Here is a 20,983-nt window from a genome sequence, read left to right on the forward strand (position 1 = left end):
CCCCAGTGTAAATTTTGAGTCTGTCTCTGAGCGACGAAAAACGAAATAAGTTCTAAATTTTCGGGTTGCGATACGCTCAACTGTCCGCTCTCTGACCATGACACTGTAGTAGCACGTTTTGTTTTGCCTTCCATTTTCCCGATCGGGCGGGGCCTATGGAAGCTTAACTGTCGGATTCTTGGCGAGGCAGAGTTCCGCCAGGGTTTCGAGACCAGGTACAAAGGATGGCAAACATTGCTTCTACATCCCAGTGGTGGGATGATGTCAAGTTGCGCATCAAACGCTACGCAATTCAGTATTGCGTGACCCGCGCACGGCGTCGAAGAGACAAATTCTCGAAGCTGTGCGCGGAGGTGAAGTTTGGCGACCCTTCGCTTTGCAGACTTATCTCGATGAAAAGTACCACGGTGCCCGCGTCAGGGCCCGTGTCGAAGCGGTGGAAGCCGAGGAGCGCCCTTCAGAGGTTTTACCAGTCCGTTAGCTCATCGGCGGGTGACAGACGCGTCCCGTCTGTGCGCGCTACTGATGGGACCGTGGTCACACCCTCACGGCATTGTCCGCGTATATAAAGAGTATTATTCGAGTTTGTTTACGCGTGACATGTCGACTTGTCGGCACAGGCTGATTTATTGAGGGGAATCTCAAAATCCGTTCCCCAAGATGTCAATGATATTTTGGGGGCGGAATAACCACTGTTGAGCCTTGGAAGGCGCTTTCGAAGATGAAGAATGGCAAGTCCCCGTGTTCGGACGGGATTCTGAGGGAATTCTACCGAACCTTCTGGGCAATAATAGGACCCGACTAAACGGACTGATAAACCAAAGTCAACGTCTGGGCATGATTACTTTGCCTCCAAAGTCAGGGGACCCCTTGGATCCCCATAACAAGCGTTCGATCACCTTGTTAAATGTGGACTACAAGTTGCTGGCTAAGGCTTTGTGCAAACGCCTTGCACTGGCTATGCCGCATCTTGTTGGTGATCTCCAGACTTGTGCAGTGAAGGGTCATTGCATCCAGCAGAACTTGTTGTTGATGCGCAACTTGACCGACTTTGTTATTGAGCGTGATCTGCCATGTGCATTGGTGGCCCATGTGCTCTGGACCAGCAGAAGGCCTTTGACATGGTGGATCGCGGTTTTTTGATGAATGTATTGGAGACGTTTCAGTTGCACCCAAATTTTCGTAAATGGATTTCTGTTTTGTATCAAGAAAGTTTCAGTTCTGTTATCGTAAATGGGTTTTGTTCGGAGGTTTTTAACGTAGAGAGGTGGGTGCGCCAAGGGTGCCCTCTGTCTCCATTACTTAATGTTTTGTTTAGCGACTCCAAACTTGTTCCATTCGTTGTGCCAGGGGGTGCCAAAGTGAAATGTGCTCAATATGCAGATGACGTGACATGTGTTGTTTCGAGTCTGGGCTCCTTTCGCGCACTCTCGCAGGATCTATCTATTTTTGAGAGAGCTACCGGGGTGAAGTTGAATCCAGAAAAGACAAATTGCCTTCGTCTTGGTAGCTGGAGATACAGAGACTTACCATTCGGTGCGTCGTGGTCGGATCAGAATATCAAAATTAATGGTATATGGTTCGGCTATGATGCACCTTGTGATGTCACCTGGAACGAGAGGGCTGAGGTATTTCAGAGCAGACTCTAAACCTTTGGCACACGCTGGCTTTGGTTCTTGGGGCGCGGTGTACCCAATTCCGCGTTGCGTCCTGGTGCGGTTGGAGAGGGCGATTTTTTCATTCATATGGTCTGGTGGTACAGAGCTTGTCAAGAGGGCGGTATTGTACGAAAAACTGAAGGGGGGGGGGGGATAGGGGTGGTTTATCTGGGAAGTAAGTTAACTTGTTTGTTATTTAAGCAATTGTTTGTAGCGGTAACTGATCCAGGGTTGCCTTGTTCATATTTTGTACGTTTTTGGGGCGGGTTGCACTTGCGTCGATGGGTTCCGGTGCTGTTTAGCAACAGAGAACCGCATAGTAGCACACCAAGCAGGGTGGTGCGTGTCATTTGCTCCGCTCTTATTGAGTTGCCCCCTGTTGACCTGTCACGGCCGGCCCTCGTTGTCAGTTCCTTGCGTGATAGGGCCTTGAATGCAATTTTTTGTACAGGGCGTCATCCTGTCGAAGTATGGCGTTCGGTGCATTCAAGGCTGAATGGTTGCAGGCTCCGTGATCTTGCATGGAAAATTGCACAATGACCAATCTGAAAAGGTATCACTGGCGATTGGGTGATGGACTGTGCCCGAGGACCGGCTGTGACAACTTCGAGTGTTCTGCCCATGTTTTTTGGCATTGTCCCTTTCTTTTGAACTTGTGGGAGTGGTTTCAGTCCTGGACCGACCGTTTAACTGGAGACCGTTCCTGGTCGGTAGGACAGGGCTTTGTTTTATATGGATTAGATCCTCCAGTTTGTTCTGTTGCTGTGTTGCAGCGTATTATTTATGTTTGTTCTGTTGTAAAAAAAACACTTATTTGGAGGAATAGATGTGATGTTGTTTTTAGGGGGAAATTTGCCAGTCTGACATTCGCCTTCAGGTTGAAGGCGATTTTCGCCGTTTATCTGGGGCTGCCTTGTTTGGACGGTGGTGTGCTGGGGAAGGCTGTTCTGTTTCGCTGCGTGCTGGTCGTCCTTTTGTGGTTTTTGAATGTTTCAGTGGGTTGTTGGGCGTTTTGTCTCTACAGGTCGGTGGGCGTATGTACTTTTTTGGCTTGCTTGACCCGAGTTTCGTTTGTAAGAATGGGATGGTTTGGTAGTGCCGTGTGGCCGTGACGTTTTGTATCCCGTATGACGGGTCACGTAAAAGCACTGTTGTTCAAGCGACGTATCAAAACCAGACTTAATCAAGTACGACCAAACTTAGCAAGTGAAGTTACAGCAAACTGGTTTGCCGCAAAGGTGTAACAGAAAAGCATAGAGTCGAGAGTACTATGAACAAGACCCAGTTTGGGCTAAGAACTTTGCCTCAGGTCCTACTTGGTTAAAAGGAGTCATAACCGATATTCTTAACCCATCAATGTGTGTAATTGAACTACATGATTGCCGAAAAATCAGAAGACATGATCAAATCCGTCTTCGTATGGTACCCACAACTGATCCTCAAAGCATTTATCCTAGTTCAGAAAAAGAGCTAGTTGTAATGCCTAATGATGCAGCACCCCAAATAGCTGATAATGATTTCGGCATGCCATTGCGCTTATTCTACAAACTAGTAATCAGCAATGTCAGCCTGATAAACCAATCAGAGTATCAACTAGATCTGAAACACCATCTGTGAAGGATTATATTGTTTACAAGTGAAGACAAGTTTGTGTTTTAGCAAAATGGATATATGTTATTGGAAATTGTAGTATACAAGACAAAATCACAACAACAAGTGAGAAACTAAAGGGGAGGAATTGTTTTGTATTATAGTTATTTATTATATGTTTGAAAAAGACTGTAGATTGGCAATACAGAGCAAGTGATCCCGCGATGTTAATAAACATGAATTGGAACTTTTAACTAACTTGTTACAGTCATTTATACTTGTTTTGTCCGGAGTAGGACACGACACATATAATCCACTATTTGCTCTTCTGTATACCACATGGCACCTACAGAGCACCGTACTTTGTTCAGCATTCCCAACATTTTTGTTTTGAAGATTGTCACCAGTCACACATCATGTTCGACCTCATTGCATGTCCTGTGGATCGTTCATTGCTTTTGTAAGTGATTCTACGTCACGGCCCACAATATCCGAAAGCCCCACTTTTCAAGGTTTTAAGCCCATTATTTGTTCAGAATTTGAAATTTCACATTTCTCGTGAATAAAATCACTTCAAAACAATTGATAATGTTGCACAAAATTCAATCTATGGAAAACCAATATAGAAAAACCCCCTTAAACCCTTAACCGATGAAGAATGTTGGTCAGGAAGTTTTAGAAAATTCAGACACAGTTGATTTAGTGGTGTACAAATATTAAAACCTCTATTCACGGTTATTCTAAAACTTCGTTGAAGGAAATGAAAAATACCAGATATTTCCGATATCAGATATTTAGAAACCGAACACTACACACATAGGCGTAGGAGGCGGGGGTTGGTTCCGTAGTACAATTGTACAATTGTTTAAGGCGTCCATACACACACACGCGTTATGACAGACCATATATAGTATATATATAGATACATTAGTGAGAGAGGAAAAATGGAACGTCAAAAATGGAGTTGTCCGTGTAAGGGGTTGGGTAAGGGCGCACGTCCCCTCCGTAATCCTCGATCTGTCACTGGCTACCCTGTGTATATAAATAGGGATCAGCGCTGTAATTATGACTGTTCTCTTTCTCTTCCCGAGGTCTTGGCGTTTATCTTCTACTCTCTCTTTCTTCTCTCTTCTCTTTTTTTGTCTCTCCTATTTTCCTTACCCTGACATGTTAATAAAACATTGTATCCTAATTCACAAGTCAGTAATACGAGCCATAGCTTCGGCTTTTGTCCACAAACTTTCAGTTCTGTTACCAAATTTGTTACCCTTATTATGGACAGCAAGAAAAGACAAAACTTTGAATTCATCGGGGGTGTTGAAGAAATTGGGAGGGTGGCTGATCATTGTAGTATTCGGCTGCTAAATGATTAGAACAACACAGATGGCTTCAAGAAATAAAGGAGGAAATTCAAAAAGAGAGTGGGCTCGAGTCTAAAGTCAGTGACAAAAATATTCCATTTGGTCCACTATCCCAGCTTGTAATCCAGGAAGGCTACAACTATCCTCTGTTGTCTGAATTATTTAAAGTAATGGTGGTGTGCTTTTTACGTCACGGCCAAACGGCACTACCGAATCATCCCATTCTGATAAACGAAACGAAAGGTCAAGCGAGCCCCAAAAAATAAAATAATGGTGGTTCTGCCAGTGAGATTCGGAGCCGTCAAGCAAGGGCGTCCGCAGAAATGTTTACAAGGGAGATCAGTAGGTCATGTAGGTGTGACACACTACTTGATACTATTTAAGCGGAGCGCCACCATCGGTTGGCGCGGAGCGTACGACGTGTTTTTTGGCGAAAAAAATACCCCTAGATCGTCAAAAAAGACACTTCCCGTTGAAGTTGCATTTACACATCAGTTATTTTGGGAAATTGCAAAGTCGGGAGTGGTCACATTCCATGTAGGTCAGTGCACGACCTAGTCTAGACGTCACTAATACACAACACGATCACTTGTTATCGATGAAGTGGTGGCTTGCCGGATTTTGTCAAGGTCTTGGTCCTTCGGGCGAAGGTCATTAAGTTTCGTAACTCATCGGGAAGCGATTACAGGGTGGGGCGTAGGGTTGTGGGCGCGCGTTTTCATGCAGATGGGGAAACAAGAAGTGGTGTGTGTTCTTTTCTCTCTTCTTTTTCTTTTCCCTTTCTTCCTCCTCTTTTTCTTTTCTTTTCTTTTTTTCTCTCCTTTTTTTCTTATCCAGGGGCGCGCCCCCAACGCCCCCCTGGATACGCGCCTGCGAAATATGATACTTGTTTAAGCTGACATCCTTCATATATCGCTTTTACAAGGTTTTTACTATTTGGCCCCTGGTGACTGAAAATGATCTTTTACCTACCCACAAAACAAAAGCGTTCTTCTACCCAATGTGTTACTCATATACACCAATATTAGATTGGTCAAAGCTTCCCTTTTGATATATCGTATTTACAAGCAGGCGTTAACCCCCCCCCCCCCCAACACACACACACACACACTCTCCGCCCGCATGAATGCATAGGTTACGATTGTCATCGAAACCAAACTGAAATCTCCTGTTGCACACCCCCACTTTTACTGGAATTATAGCCTCAAACCCGCCTACATCGGCTGTCCATCAATCGTCGAAACTTCCGAGGAAGGGGATTGTCCGGGGGGCAATTGTCAGGGTTGGGAATCGTCCAGGAGGAAATCGTCCAGGGGGAGTTGTCCGGGAACCGTTACAAATAATAAATAGTGTGTAATAAAGCCAATTCTATGAGGCTCATGAATATTCAGTAGTTAAGTATAGCAATGGCGAAGTGACGTCCTTTAGCAACATGTCATGTTCTGGGCATTTATATGTTGAATGACATGGCGGAGCCATCTAAGCATCATCTTAATATAGACAGTTGAAAATACAGTTAATAAGTAGTATGAACGAAACCATTTTCCAACGCTCACAAATAACGTGCACGTGTTAACAACAGTACGATAACAAGGCCTAACTTACGCCGAGTGATCGATAACACATGCATATAATAATCTTACCGATTACTCCTAAAAATAATGTGATTTACGTTTACCCTACAGTGCCACTTAATGTTTGTAACTAACCATTAATAATATTCTCAAGGCTAGCTTCAATCAAGGAATGATGAATTACTGAAATTCCATTGAAAGGTGGGATCGCTCGTAATTTCCTCGTAAATTCTGTCCTTCACACCACCCGATTCCAAAATAATATCAATACTACCCTCTACCGGTTCGTAGCTGTTGTCTCGTAATTTCTTAGCAATCCCGTATTTACGGCTAGTAAGCAATAAACGGGTTTGGTTTACCTGAAGCGGTGGCCTTGGCGAAATTGCTGCATAGTTTCTTGTCTGTGGCAGTGTCAGTACAGGGAGTTGTTATGGAACAACTCCCTGGTCAGAATAGTATCATGTAGCTGTAGTAGCCTATGGGGTAAATTATTACGCCGCGTTTTCGTGTGTGTTGTGTGATAATAAAAAAAAACTGTGGTTTGTTTTACGTTCATAACTTTTCACAACTAGTGGGCTGTACAGTATAGGTGTAATAGATTGACCAGGGAGCTGCTACTCCAGCAGTTCCCTGCTTTTACTCTTTTAGGCCTATGGTGAGCAGTCGAAGTCCGAACTGTTTGGATGTTTCGTAGTTGATTTACTGATTTGGAAAGCTCTGCTTGCTTTATGCTGTATCGAACATCAGAGGTTTAGCCTATAGAAGTACAGTAACCTAATGCTATTTTACTGTAAGAAACCATTGTATTTCAAACCTTTACCGATGCGCCAGACTTGTACTAACCTGAGTAAACTATTTGAAATGTTGTAACCGAAGTCGCGAGTCGACATTCTTTCACAGCTCAAGAAACTAATAGTGAACTTTATGTCTGATACCAGGGAGTTGTTAAAAAGACAAACGCGAATTAGTAAAAAAATTGACAGAAGTGATTAGAACATTGGGTATCAAACGTATGGTCAAGTCCGTCATGTGTGAACAATTGGTATTTTCAGCCAATTTAGGTATTAATTGTACATAGACACAGTCACAACTTACATTGTATTTTATATTTAAATTTTAGTTATATCAGGAGGGAAAGTCCAAGCATTTTATGTCATAAACCATATATAGATAAATATATATTTTTGGACTCCTGGCAACGGGCCCTATAGGCGATCACAGAGCACTTGTCCTAGCTGCACCCCATCCTCCTAACCGGTGCACGTAAACCCCTTTGACCCGAATTAAAAATAACGAAACTTGAACGGAAAAAGGAAGGAAAATACGTTGCCATGAGGGGCGGCTCCACCCTCTTTAGAAAAGATTGGCAAAAGGGGAATAAGTACATGAACAATAAATTAATAGTTAATTCCATTGAAAAGTGACTCGCTGAACATCGGCCGTCAGTTTATTACTTTTCCAGCGTACTGTACTCCAGAATTGACTATCCTGCTTCTTGTTCCGAACGGCCCAACGAAATGCCAAAAAGTCAGCAACGGTGTTGGGTTACCCAGCCCCCACCATGGGCACCTCATCACGACTGACTCGTATTACAACTCGAAACTTAACTGAAATTGGATTGAATTTGAAGGAAAAAAATACTAGCTGTCTGCATGGATCATACTTATCTATAGTTTTGTGTGACCATATATGCGTACGGGCTCTAGTCAACCAGGAGGGACACTGGTGGGGGGGGGAGCCTTTTTATCTTGCCACAGAAAATTAAACATTTGCCCGGAAGTTCGTAGCACGATTAATTCATTTCAAACTTGGACGGCAATGTAGGAGGACAAAGAGAACCACATAGGCCTATGCCTGACTATACAGAGAAAAGAAAACCAAGAGCAGAAAATGGAGATCACTGGAATGCTGTCAAATACACAAGAAGAATATACAGTCTAAATACTGGAATTAAATAATGCACCACATAATTACAGCTTTATCACATCAAGAAATGAAAGGGGAAGGATATAATGTTTCAAGGATGCTGGAAAATAAGACACAACAGAAGATGATTATGGTTTCTCATCTATTAGGCTTCTTCTCTTTACTGCTACTAGGATAGAGACCACAGGGACTCACACAACTCTTTAGGTTGTGATGACCTCTGACCCTTACTATGCCTAACTGTTATCTTGCCAGGAAATAAATACACCAGTGCATGAGAGGAGGTGAGAGACAGGACTCATTGATCGTGTCTAAAGGGTATTTAATATACATGTGATTCAAGAAGATAGAATGTAAAATGTAGCATCGTTTGAACACTTCAAAGGGGACCCCTCCTCACCCCCATACCCTCCCCCACGTTCAAATCATCCCCTCCTGGCAACGGAAATGAACACTAGTATAAATAAAGATATTTATACATGTTGTGCGTGTAGGCCTATATACAATAATACAAAGCTGGCCATTCTCTGATTATTACTCCTTGATTGAATTTCCCCAACCTTGCCCACCCTGACTTAGGAGGTGGCCAAGCTCCTGGTTCACTGTCATAGCTACTATAGAACAAAATGGACGAAAGCAATTTATCTCAATCTGGTGATGCAGATGTATCGCTAGCTGCTAATCCAACGTTTGTGAATGTTGCACAACCTGTCAACAAAAGTCTGGGAAAGGTGCTTGCCCCTGCCATATGTATGATCTCTTTTGTTCAGGATCATGTAAATGTGGCAATGTGTATTCATATAGTCTGAGGTTTCTCTCCCATGCTGCTCCATATCTAATCCTACTGGTGACATTGGCAGAAGGCTTCTTGAGAGGTGTTGAAGTAAATGGATCAGAATTATCTGTAGAGATTACATAAAACAGTAGTTACTAGATTGCAAGTATCCTGCTATAGCTTCTATGGCTGTGACTAAAAATATACTTTTCTTTAGAACTTATCACACTTATGCAGCACTGGAAACTGATATTTCAATTTAAATGGTGTCATTGAGTTTAGAGGACATTGAAGTAGAAGATATTGAACTTACAAGTATAAGTATGTTAGTGAAACCAAGACCACCCACCCTCAAGAAGCAGTTCCAGTCACAGGTCAATACCATGAAAATGGAGACTCCAGTAGGGAAACACTTTCAGCTCCCCAATCATACCATTAAAGACATGTCCCAACAGGTAACTGAATTCGTAGACAAACCATCTCAGACATAGTACACCACAGCAGAGATAGAGAGAGTGGACGGAATGCCCTAGCACCATTCAACTGAGTGGGCTCAATATATAGGAAGGACATGACTAACTTTATCCTGCTCCATCTCTGTATTCTGCTATAGTTTATTCGCCCTCTCTCCTTACTTAATCCTCGCTTTGTACTCCACAGTTTATCTAAATACTCTCTGCTTCCACTGATTCCTTTTGTTCAATACACCATTAACTTCTTTCTTTGTGTTCACCATGTCCTCTCTGTTCCAGGCTCTGTTGTGTCTCTTGAATTTCCTGTTACTAGTCAGTTTGCCTCTAAAGAAGATCCTGATAATATCAGGCCCACTTACTTTTATAAATTCTCATGCACATGTATGCTCTTTAGTGGATGAGCAATATGCTACCATTTTTTTCTTTTCTTTTCTTTTGGAATTTAATGATCACATCAGATCAGATATAAGATTGGCACTGCTCTTCCAGTCTGTAATTCATACAAGGATAAACATATAAATTGACCTTCTCCTTTCTGAGTGTCAACTGATCTTTCTGTGGTGACAGCTGCTGAGAATGCCTCTGTTTGACTTTCGGATTCTTTCCGGAAAAGATGCATTTGAAACCTGTTCAATGAAACACAAACATTTTCCGTAAATCATACAACTGAAATAGTAATTTTACTGTACACCCCAAGCTTAATTGTATGCGTAATGAATCTGGTAATGACCAAATCATTACAAACATACATGTTTTTGGTTCCTTGCTGAAAGCAAAGGAACCTATGTATTCAGGTTGGCGTGCGTGTGTGTGTGTGTGTGTATGTGTGTGTGTGTGTGTGTGTGACGCTTAAGCTTGTATGCACGATAACTCAACAAGGGATTGACTGATCATGATCAAACTTGGTGGGTGGGTGGCCCATAGTGAGTAGATGAACCCTATTGTTTTTGGTGCCCACAAAGGTCACCAAAGGTCAGTTATGGTCCAAAAACCCAAAATACTAAAACTGCAATAACTCCCAGTGCCAATGTGCGACAAGGTTGATATTTTGGGACAAGTTGTGAACTGGTTAGGGCAATATTTTGAAACTTAACGGTCATGTGATCTGAGGTCACCAAAGGTCAATTAATGTTAAAAAACTAGTATTTTTGCGATAACTTGAGAACGAATTGTCCGTTAGGGTTGGGAGTTGCTTCAGTGTAATCCAATTGTCGACCCACATCTGGGTGACCCTTGACCTCAATTTGACCTTTGGTGACCTTTTCATGTTTTGGGGATTTTTACAGTTTCGATGCTATTTTCAGATGTCAAAGGTACCTTCCGATCATAAATATGGATAGGTTGACCCCCGTGTGACCTTTGTGTGCGAACTTATATGGGGTCAAAGTTTTCGGTCAGAGTTAGGATGGCTGTACAGACTTATCGTGTTGATTTTTGGAATCAGCAGATCAAACTACATTTGAAACCAAGGTCAAAAGGTCAAAGGTCACATTAGAAAAAATGTGCTTAGTTTGGGAGAAAACGGGCGAAAAAGAAAATGTTTGGTTTTGATGCTAGATTTGGATATCAAAGGTACCTTCCGATCAAAAATGTCAATGGGTTGACACCCGGGTGACCTTTGTGTGTAAAGTTATACAAGGTCAAAGTTAATTTTCAGACATTTAATGCAATAACTCCCAGTTCCAAGGTGTAACAAGGTTGATATTTTGGGACAAGTTGCAAATGGTATAGAGGAATATTTTCAAACTGAACGGTCATGTGATCCGAGGTCATCAAAGGTCAATTAATGTTAAAAAACTAGTATTTTCGGTGAGAAAATGGGCAAAGAAAAACATGTTTGAATTCTTACAGTTTTGATGCTATATTCACGTCTCACCAATCAAAAATGTCAATAGGTTTACCCCAGGTGACCTTTGTGTGTGAAGTTTTATGAGGTCAAAGTAAAATTTCAGACATTTATTGCAATAATTCCCAGTTCCAAGGTGTGACACGGTTGATATTTTGGGACAAGTTGCAAATGGTATAGGGGAATATTTTCAAACTTAACGGTCATGTGATCCGAGGTCACCAAAGGTCAATTAATGATAAAAAACTAGTATTTTTGCGATAACTTGAGAACGAATTGTACGTTAGGGTTGGGAGTTGCTTCAATTTAATCCAATTGTTGACCCACATCTGGGTGACCCTTGACCTCAATTTGACCTCTGGTGACCTTTTCCTGTTTTGGGGATTTTTACAGTTTCGATGCTATTTTCAGATGTCAAAGGTACCTTCTGATCATAAATGTCAATGGGTTGACCCCCGTGTGACCTTCGTGTGCGGAGTTATACGAGGTCAAAGTTAATATTCAGACATTGAATGCAATAACTCTCAGTTCCAAGGTGTGACATGGTTGATATTTTGGGACAAGTTGCAAATGGTATAGGGGAATATTTTCAAACTTAACGGTCATGTGATCCGAGGTCACCAAAGGTCAATTAATGATAAAAAACTAGTATTTTTGCGATAACTTGAGAACGAATTGTCCGTTAGGGTTGGGAGTTGCTTCAATGTAATCCAATTGTCGACCCACATCTGGGTGACCCTTGACCTCAATTTGACCTCTGGTGACCTTTTCATGTTTTGGGGATTTTTACAGTTTCGATGCTATTTTCAGATGTCAAAGGTACCTTCTGATCATAAATGTCAATGGGTTGACCCCCGTGTGACCTTTGTGTGCGGAGTTATACGAGGTCAAAGTTAATTTTCAGACATTGAATGCAATAACTCTCAGTTCCAAGGTGTGACATGGTTGATATTTTGGGACAAGTTGCAAATGGTATAGGGGCATATTTTCAAACTTAACGGTCATGTGATCCGAGGTCACCAAAGGTCAATTAATGATAAAAAACTAGTATTTTTGTGATAACTTGAGAACGAACTGTCCGTTAAGGTTGGGAGTTGCTTCAATGTAATCCACTTGTCAACCCGCATCTGGGTGACCCTTGACCTCAATTTGACCTCTGGTGACCGTTTCGTGTTTTGGGGATTTTTACAGTTTCGATGCTATTTTCAGATGTCAAAGGTGCCTTCTGATCATAAATGTCAATAGGTTGACCCCAATGTGACCTTCGTGTGCGAAGTTATACGAGTTCAAAGTTAAATAATATTAATGAGGTCACAGGTCAAACGTGAAAAACTCCCAAGTTGCAATAACTTAGCTACTATTTATTGGAATTTCGTCAAACTTGGTATGATGATATTGGTAGATAGTCTCCACACACTGATGTGTGTTGCAATTGATATCATGCATATTTTTAAGGGGGGGGGGGGGCTAGCATTATTTCGTTATGAAAAGTTTGTATGCACAATAACTCTACGAGGGAATGACCAATCATTACCATACTTGGTGAGTGGGTGGCCCATAGTAAGTAGATTATCCCTGTTGATGTTGGTGCTCATTTCATGAATATTAATGAGATCATGGGGTCAAACGTGAAATACTCCAAATTGCAATTACTTGGCTACTATTACTAGTCGGAATTTCGTCAAACTTGGTATGATGATAATGGTAGATAGTCTTCACACACTGATGTGTGTTGCAATTGATATCAGGGCTTAGCATTACTTTGGCAACAAAAGTTTGTGAGCATAAATTACTGTTGTTGTATTAGGGCTTTGTTAGAAATTTCCCTATGAATGGAACTAATGAACAGCAGCAAGGAACCATGAAATGTTTTCATTCTGTTTTTATCATACCTACCTAAGAAAAAATATGAAAGAGAAAAGTAACAAACAAACACTTAGGCAGATTTCAATAATAACATATTGTTAACCCACAATGATTTAAACCCAGATAAGGATGAGATATTCTTTCATACTCTTCTTCAACATATCCATAAACCGTGGTACCTTTGAACAAAATTGTGAGGATACTTTTGTGTTGCCCAACTGCTTGCCCAACAACTTGAGCTCACATATCAATGTACAATTTACTATGTAAACTTCCTGTCTTAGTGAACTGATTGGTTTCATATTGCTAAAAGATGTCCAGTCTTTTGATCAAAGTTTGATGTACACTCATTATTTACCTACTGTTTAAACTTCCTGTTTATGTCAGCAGTTGGTTTCACGAGTGAGAATTGAGATGCTAGCTTACTCCATGACATAAGCCTACCATTGTGAAAAATTCCTGTTTACATGAATAGCTTGATTTCAGACTACCATTAATGCTAGATTACTCTCCACAAGAGATAGTTACGGCCACCAAATTTAATAGATATTCTTATTTTTTAACACTAAACATCAGATCATTCACAAGAAGCTGAACAAAAACAAGCATAGTACTGACTATACATAAAAAATATCATAACTTACTGTAGCACAGCATCATAAAGTATGAGCATCAGGCCTACACAAAGAAAACTGGTACTTTCTTACCTCCAGGCATGGCTATATAAAGGGTTTATATAGGTATAGCTATATGTACTAATATGGTCCCTCAATTTGTGAGGCTAATTTACCTAATTCCTTGCATAGCAGTTGGGTTCCTTCAAAAATCCCAAACACAGAAATGTATACATGATTGCTGGAATATTGGACAGACAGTCAGTAGATAACAGTATAACACCCTGTTGCCCAAATGAACCATTAAAACTTGATTGCATATATGCTGGCTGTGGCTGACCTTAGAAAAACCTAAGGTCTAGTTGCATACGCAGCGGTGTGAAAACATGTGAATCAGTTAGGAGTGATTCTAAAGTATTTATGTAGATGCATTATTTTTATAGAAAAATTTGCAGGTCCATGTGGTTGTACTTGTACAGCACAGTAGGCCTTCCTCACTGGTGCATATTACAAAATTAGGGAATACAGTTACTATGAACACTAACTTGAGATACCTATTACTAATACTATAGGCCTTAGTCCTATGTTATATGCCTAGTTAATTATGACTTGGTATAGGTGAGGCTTCATACTTAATACTTTTCTTTCAAATGCTCATTCACAAGAATTATTCTTCAAACAAGGACAGCAGATAACAATTTAGAACCTGGAGGGGGTGGGGATGAGCAGATCACCTACATGTAGGCCTAGTGGTTAGAAAATATATTTCCATCAATTTGTTGAGGCAAAAACAATTCACTTTTTGGTGATGAGAAGGCCCAGCTTTCCATGGCATAAATATATATGAGGAGTGAAACTAAAGACCCCAGTCCCTGCCAGTCTTCTTTAGGAAGGACATTTTAATTTTTAACCATATAACAGTACAAAGTGGCTATTCTTACGACCAGGAGTACTATTTTTAGGACGAGGAGTAACAATATTTTCCGTTTAGGGTTATGTTGCTTTATTTACTTTACTGCGCTTGAATTCGCCTTTGTCGTAAGAATAGTTTATAAATAATTGTTACGACTAGTCATAAGAATAGCCACGTCTTATACAGTATCTTCATGACAAGCATTCACAAACAGTGATGATGATGACTTTGTAATACAACTTACTGCTATTTTGTGCTAGGATAAGTATGATAAGGTTAGCATACGCTAGGTCCATTGGAAAAATAATGAATGACAGGCCTAGTTACAAAGCCTAGGCTCATCAAATCATGTATGTTACAAATACAATAGCATAGACACTGCGAAGTTCGAACACCTAAGCCTTAAAATACCCCCGAAACTATATTCATTTTATTGACAAATATGTACGTATATACTTGGGCACGGGTCATTTTGGAGAGGAAATAACTGTAGCTTCCTAGTTTCTAGTTATTTTGGCTTTTGCTTGTAGGTAATCATGGTGAAATCGTGTATTTCTTAGGGAACTTCGCTGTATTCTGTACTTCGCAATACTGACAGTTACCTAGGACAATACCCTGTACTACTACTATGCACTAGTATTACCCTATACAGTTTTAGCCTAGCTTAGCAAATCATTACCTTTTTGTGTGATCCTAGAGCAAATGTTCTGCGAAATCTGCGTTGCTAACAGAGGTCAAATCATGGACATGTTTGTAGAGTTCTTTCTCCATTTGCCAGTTTACATAGGAACGTAGAAGATAGATCTTCGTGGCATCTCTTCGTCGCTGTTGTTCCTTTGCACTGCTGTTTTTGTAAGGTCCATGCAAAAAAAGGCCTTCCTCCACTTCAACCTACGCTCGTTCCAGGATAAGGCAGTTTTCTTTCGCCCGATTCTCCTTGCCCTCATCCCTTTTCCATGATTCTCACTATATTCTAGTCTAATCGAATGTATTTGTACGAAAATCGTACAGTTTTCTTTACTCAAAAGACACACAAACAACAAACTATCGCGTACGGAAATCCTTTGCGGTTAACAGTACAGTAATCTGAAATGCTGTGTTATAACATTATGTGTGCATGGGTACGGGCTTGTTACAGTACGCATACGCTTGCCTGTGCTATTCACTGATCTAAATTTGCCACCGAGGTCACGTGAGTTTTCGGGGTCCCAGTAAACCTCGCTGAAACCTCGATAATGACAGCGCCCTTAAAAAAAAGTCTACGGGCGATATCGCCTTTAAAAGGTTGAACAAAGGCTTATACGGCTTCTCTGGTGCTGAGAGTTTAAGTCATGGCAATTGAGGGCGTAATTAAAGAATATAAAAATAACATAAAGATAATAGGTTAATGATATTATCAATTAAGGTGGCCGAAGTATCACTAATGCGTGTGGGCTTGCTAATTGTTGATGTGAATCCGTATGCGTAAAGTGTTTAAGAAACTAGCAGATTTATGTTTGGTGGTTAGGTCGATATTATAGTCTCCCATGACATAGGATTCAAATTTGGTATGCGTTATGCCGTTAAGAATACAATGTAAATGAACATTAAAATCATCTATCCAACCCTTTGGTGGTCTATAGATTACGCCAATTATATATTTCTCTTTATACTAGGTGTTGTAATCTCAACAAATATAGATTCAATCCGTCGACAGGTCCGGTCTATGTTTGAAACTCGAGGTATTATTAACAAATAAACATACCCCGCCTCCTCTTCGGTCGCTGCAATGTTGTTCTATTAACGTGAAATTATTAATGTTTATTAGGGGTGAGATACTGTCATTTAGCCAAGTTACAGAACATTCGATAATTGAGAAATCACCTGTGAGTAGAGAGAGAAAATTGGTAATACCATTGAAATTTTGATTCAAACTAATAATAATAATAACTGTCTTTTGTATAGCGCAGGTATCCAGAGCACAAGGCAATGTTCAAATGCGCTCCCAAATAAAGGGTCTGTCATATTTCTCCAAAAGGATAGTTTAACTATTTTTTGAGATCCGTCTTACTGGATGGATAAATAGGTGCCTCTTGTTTGGCTATGAGATTGTTCCACAGTCGTGGGGCCATCACGGAGAAAGCTCGCCCGCCAAAGTTAGTTGAATGAAATGATGGCTCCGCAAGCAAATATTTATTTTGGGACCTCAGCGATCTTGGTGGAATGTAACGATGGACTAATTCTGCTAAGTACAATGGAGCTTCCTCGTTGAGTGCCATAAAGGTGAGATACCAAATTTTCAAATCTATTCTTGCACGTACATGTAACCAGTGAAGTTCACGAAGTACAGGTGTTATATGGGCTCGCTTGGGAGTTTTCGCAACAAGGCGAGCAGCATTGTTTTGAAGCATTTGTAATTTATTCATCAACTGATTGGTGATCCCGTACAGAAGGCTATTGCCATAATCCAGGCGAGATACTACAAGTGCCTGCGTGATCGATCGTGTCGCACTTTTGCTGAGCTGCCTTCGGGCTAAGGCAATATTTCTGAGATTAAAATAGCCCGACTTGACGACAGAGTACACAAACGGCTTCATAGACAGCTGAGGATCAAACAAGACACCGAGGTTAGTACAGTGGCTCCGGAGGTTTTAACATCAACGCCAGCTACTGTGATTGAATCAATGTTGACTACTTTGGGGCGTACCAAAAAACATTATTTCAGTTTTCGATGGATTTCCTTTCAAGAACCGTATATAATTGAGTGTCATCAGCAAAACCTATGGTGGTGTATTGAGGGAGAATCAATCAGTTCGCCAAGAGGAAGCACATAGGTTAAGAACAGCGAAGGCCCGACTACAGACCATTGGGGAACGCCATACTTCAGAACGCAGGAGGAAGATATCGTCCCATGTATATTTACACTTTGTGATCTATTGGTAAGGTACGAGCGAAACCAGTTCAGTGCAGTACCATTGATGCCTAATCTGGCCCTCATTCTGCATAGGAGGACGTCGTGGTCCACGGTATCGAATGCTGCACTCAGATCTAGTAATACAAGAATGACGATACCACCACCATCAAGCATACACCGAATATCATTTTGAACACGCAAGAGTGCAGTCTCAGTGCTGTGGTGCGGTTTGTAGGCAGACTGGAAAGTGTCGTGTAGACTATGAGAGTATATATGCTCATTTAGTCGTGAGGTGTTAGGTTACTTACAGGTCTATAGTTCTGGAATATTTCTGGGTCTGCTGATGGTTTTTTCAAGTTCGGAGTCACCAGAGCCGTTTTCATCGACTCCGGCACTACACCAGATGCGAGTGATTTGTTCATTATCGTTGTCATCACTGGCAGTATATTATCTAATACCGGTACATCTTTCGGCATCCAAGTTGGTAGTGGGTCTAAAGCACATCACTTACAAGGTACAAAACTTACAAGGTACTCTTCATCATTAGATGGTCGTAGACTCTGCAGTGAGCAGTGACTTGATAGCGTACCCAGCTGGGTGCGAAGTAGATGAAAGGATTCAGCTCCACGTTGCTGTGACTGAGGTAGGAATGGCCCTTATATTCTCCACTTTTTCAGTGAAAAAGGACATGAACTTGTTGGCAAGATCCTTAGCCTCCGAGTAAGTTGCTAATTTAGCATCTGCCTTAGAACTAAGGATCTGATTATAAATGTGCTGTAGAACCTTTGGATTAGCACGAGCTTCCTCTACTTTGGCATTGTAATAAGATACCTTCGATCGAGATAGAAGGTTATTATATGACTGGCATGCCAGGAAAATGTCTCTGTGGACGGTCAGCTTCGTCTGACGCCACTTTCGTTCGGCCTTTCGCTTTTCACACTTAGCAGCATAAAGATCATCAGTAAACCATGGATGGGATGCACGCACAGTAACACCTTTCTCCGTCATCGGGGCATGCCTATCAAGAACCTTGGTAAGAATAGAATGGTAGAGATCAGTGGCATCCCTCAGATCAATACTGCGGATGTCCGGCAATGACGGCAACAAGATTAACAGACCGTAACTTCCTCGCCATTTACAGTAACACGTTTAGGTGGAGGTTTCGGGTACGCCATCCTGCAAATGACCAGATTATGATCAGAGATCATATGACTAACCTCCACTTTCTGAATCAGATTAATATCGGAGTGTGTTATCACGGCTTCTAAAATATGTCCAGCACGGTGAGTCGGAGTAGTGACGTGTTGGGTACGATTTAACATATCGATAAGATCGTGGAAACGCCTAGTGTCAGGGTCACCATGATTGTCAAGGTGAAAGTTGACATCCCCTATATTAGAAACCTCCTCTCCAAGAAAATGTGAGATGTCCTCAAAGAACTGAGTGACAGTGAGCTTATTTTTGCGAGAAGGTGGAGGGCGGTATAACACAATAACTTTCAGCAACCGTGATCCCATGTTGACACACATCCATGATATTCTCAAAACTTGGGTAATTCACGCTTGTTATGGGAGATGTGATAGTTATTGTTACTTTGTGAAGTATTGCGACACCCCCATACCCTTTATTATTAACTCTTGGGATATTAACGAGCTTGTATCCAGGGAAAGGGAGTGCTTTTATGAAGACTTCATCAGCCGGTGTCGATGTCAACCAAGTTTCGGTTAAGCACAATATATCGATATCGTGTTCAGTAACAACATCCCGAATTAAGTAAGTTTTATTCCTTACTGACCGGCCAAGTAAAAGAGCATTGTCTCGGAAAAAAGTGATTCAATGATTTCAATTTAGTTTAGTTTAGTAGAAAAAGGATCAGGAGGGACACTTAAGTCCCCATCAAGGACCCTATAAAGAGAGGGGAAAAACTGAAGACAGAAACACTCAGACCCGATTACAATGCTTAAAGTGCTTGTCCAAAGCATTCTTAAACCCATTGACACAACTTGCAAGTACAACTTTCTCAGGCAAATTATTCCAATCATTCACAACCCTATTAGAGAAAAAGTTATGCCGAATATTAATCCTACTATGCGACTTTTGAAGTTTAAGACAATGACCTCTAGTACAACTACTGTTTGCAAACACGAAAAAGTCGGTAAAGGATAAATTGTCGAAACCATCTTGAAATCTTGAAAACCTGGATCAAGTCCCCAAGTAACCTCCTAAGCTCCAGTGTGGTGAGATTCAACAGTTGTAAGCGCCTATAATAAGGAACCCTCTTTAAGGAACTAATCATCCTAGTAGCCCTCCTCTGGACCTTTTCAAGTACTTCCTTATTCTTAGCAAAATAAGGGTTCCAAGCCTGCACAGCATACTCCAGATGAGGCCTAACCAACTGCTTATAAAGCCTAACTACGATGTCCTCTTTCAGAAAACTGAAGTTCCTCTTGATCATACCTAAAACCCTATTACCTCTTTTAGCAGCTTCAAGACAATGTTTGGAAGGTTGCAGAGACGAGTCAATGTAGATACCTAGGTCTCTTTCAACAGAGACCTCCTGTAACTCCACACCATTCAGATTGTATGTAAACTTTTGGTTACTACTACCAATGTGCGTTACCTTACATTTATCAATATTAAAAAGCATTTGCCACCCCTGAGACCAGGAACAAATCTTATCTAAATCCCCTTGAAATTTCTCAGAATCGCTTTTGGAAGAGACCTCAGAATACAATTTGGTGTCATCAGCAAACTTCTTAGCAGTACACAAAATATCTCTGTCGATGTCATTTATATAGGCAACAAACAACAGGGGACCTAATACAGACCCTTGTGGAACCCCACTAGTAACGTTCTGCCAAGAAGAAGCACAGCCATTAATTACCACCCTCTGTTCCCTATTACCAAGCCAATTCCCGATCCAAGACCGTAAAAGACGCTGGTGGGGAACTTTATCAAAGGCCTTCTGGAAATCCAGGAACACAACATCTACAGACCTCTGCCTATTTAGTGAGCTTGTTACATCTTCCATAAACTGAAGGATATTAGTGAGACATGCTGAGACTCTCTGATCAAAGACTGACTGCTGAAGTGACAGACCAAAGACTTTTTAACAATAGACTCCATGACCTTACAAACTACACTAGTGAGACTAACGGGCCTATAATTACAGGGCTTAGTCTTATCACCCTTCTTGAAAATTGGGGTAATATTAGCACATCTCCAGTCCCTAGGAACATAACCTTCATCCATAAATTTACTAAAAATCAACGAGAGTGGAACGCAGAAATAGTGTGCAAAAGTCTTCAACAAATACGGATGGATTGCATCCGGTCCAGAAGCTTTAGAAACATTTAGACAAAGCAGCTCCTTTAAGACAACGTCATCCGAAAATAAGACCGTATCCAGTTTAGGCCTATCACTGCCCCCTGAAAATCTGGAATACTACTTGTATCGACACAAAATAGTCGTTAAAAAGATCTGCAAGATCCTGA

At 41.2% G+C, this 20,983-nt stretch overlaps 1 protein-coding gene across 1 annotated transcript; it reads right to left on the bottom strand.

Moving 5' to 3' along the window:
* Positions 1–16,623: 16,623 nt before the first annotated feature.
* On the bottom strand, positions 16,624–17,965 carry LOC139954743 (uncharacterized). Its single transcript, XM_071954662.1, has 2 exons — positions 17,798–17,965; positions 16,624–17,178 (listed from the first exon to the last, which is right to left on the bottom strand). Exons 1-2 carry the CDS (start codon positions 17,963–17,965, stop codon positions 16,624–16,626), a joined length of 723 nt encoding a protein of 240 aa, XP_071810763.1.
* Positions 17,966–20,983: the final 3,018 nt, after the last annotated feature.

The sequence above is a fragment of the Apostichopus japonicus genome, chromosome 17, assembly GCF_037975245.1.
Source record: "Apostichopus japonicus isolate 1M-3 chromosome 17, ASM3797524v1, whole genome shotgun sequence".
Lineage (NCBI taxonomy): Eukaryota > Metazoa > Echinodermata > Holothuroidea > Aspidochirotida > Stichopodidae > Apostichopus > Apostichopus japonicus.

Coding starts and splice junctions, on each gene's coding strand:
- LOC139954743 (XM_071954662.1), bottom strand. CDS start 17,965: ATGCCGAAAGATGTACCGGTATTAGATAATATACTGCCAGTGATGACA. Junction 17,179..17,797: donor TATTCCAGAACTATAGACCT/GTAAGTAACCTA, acceptor TTTGATCCTCAG/CTGTCTATGAAGCCGTTTGT.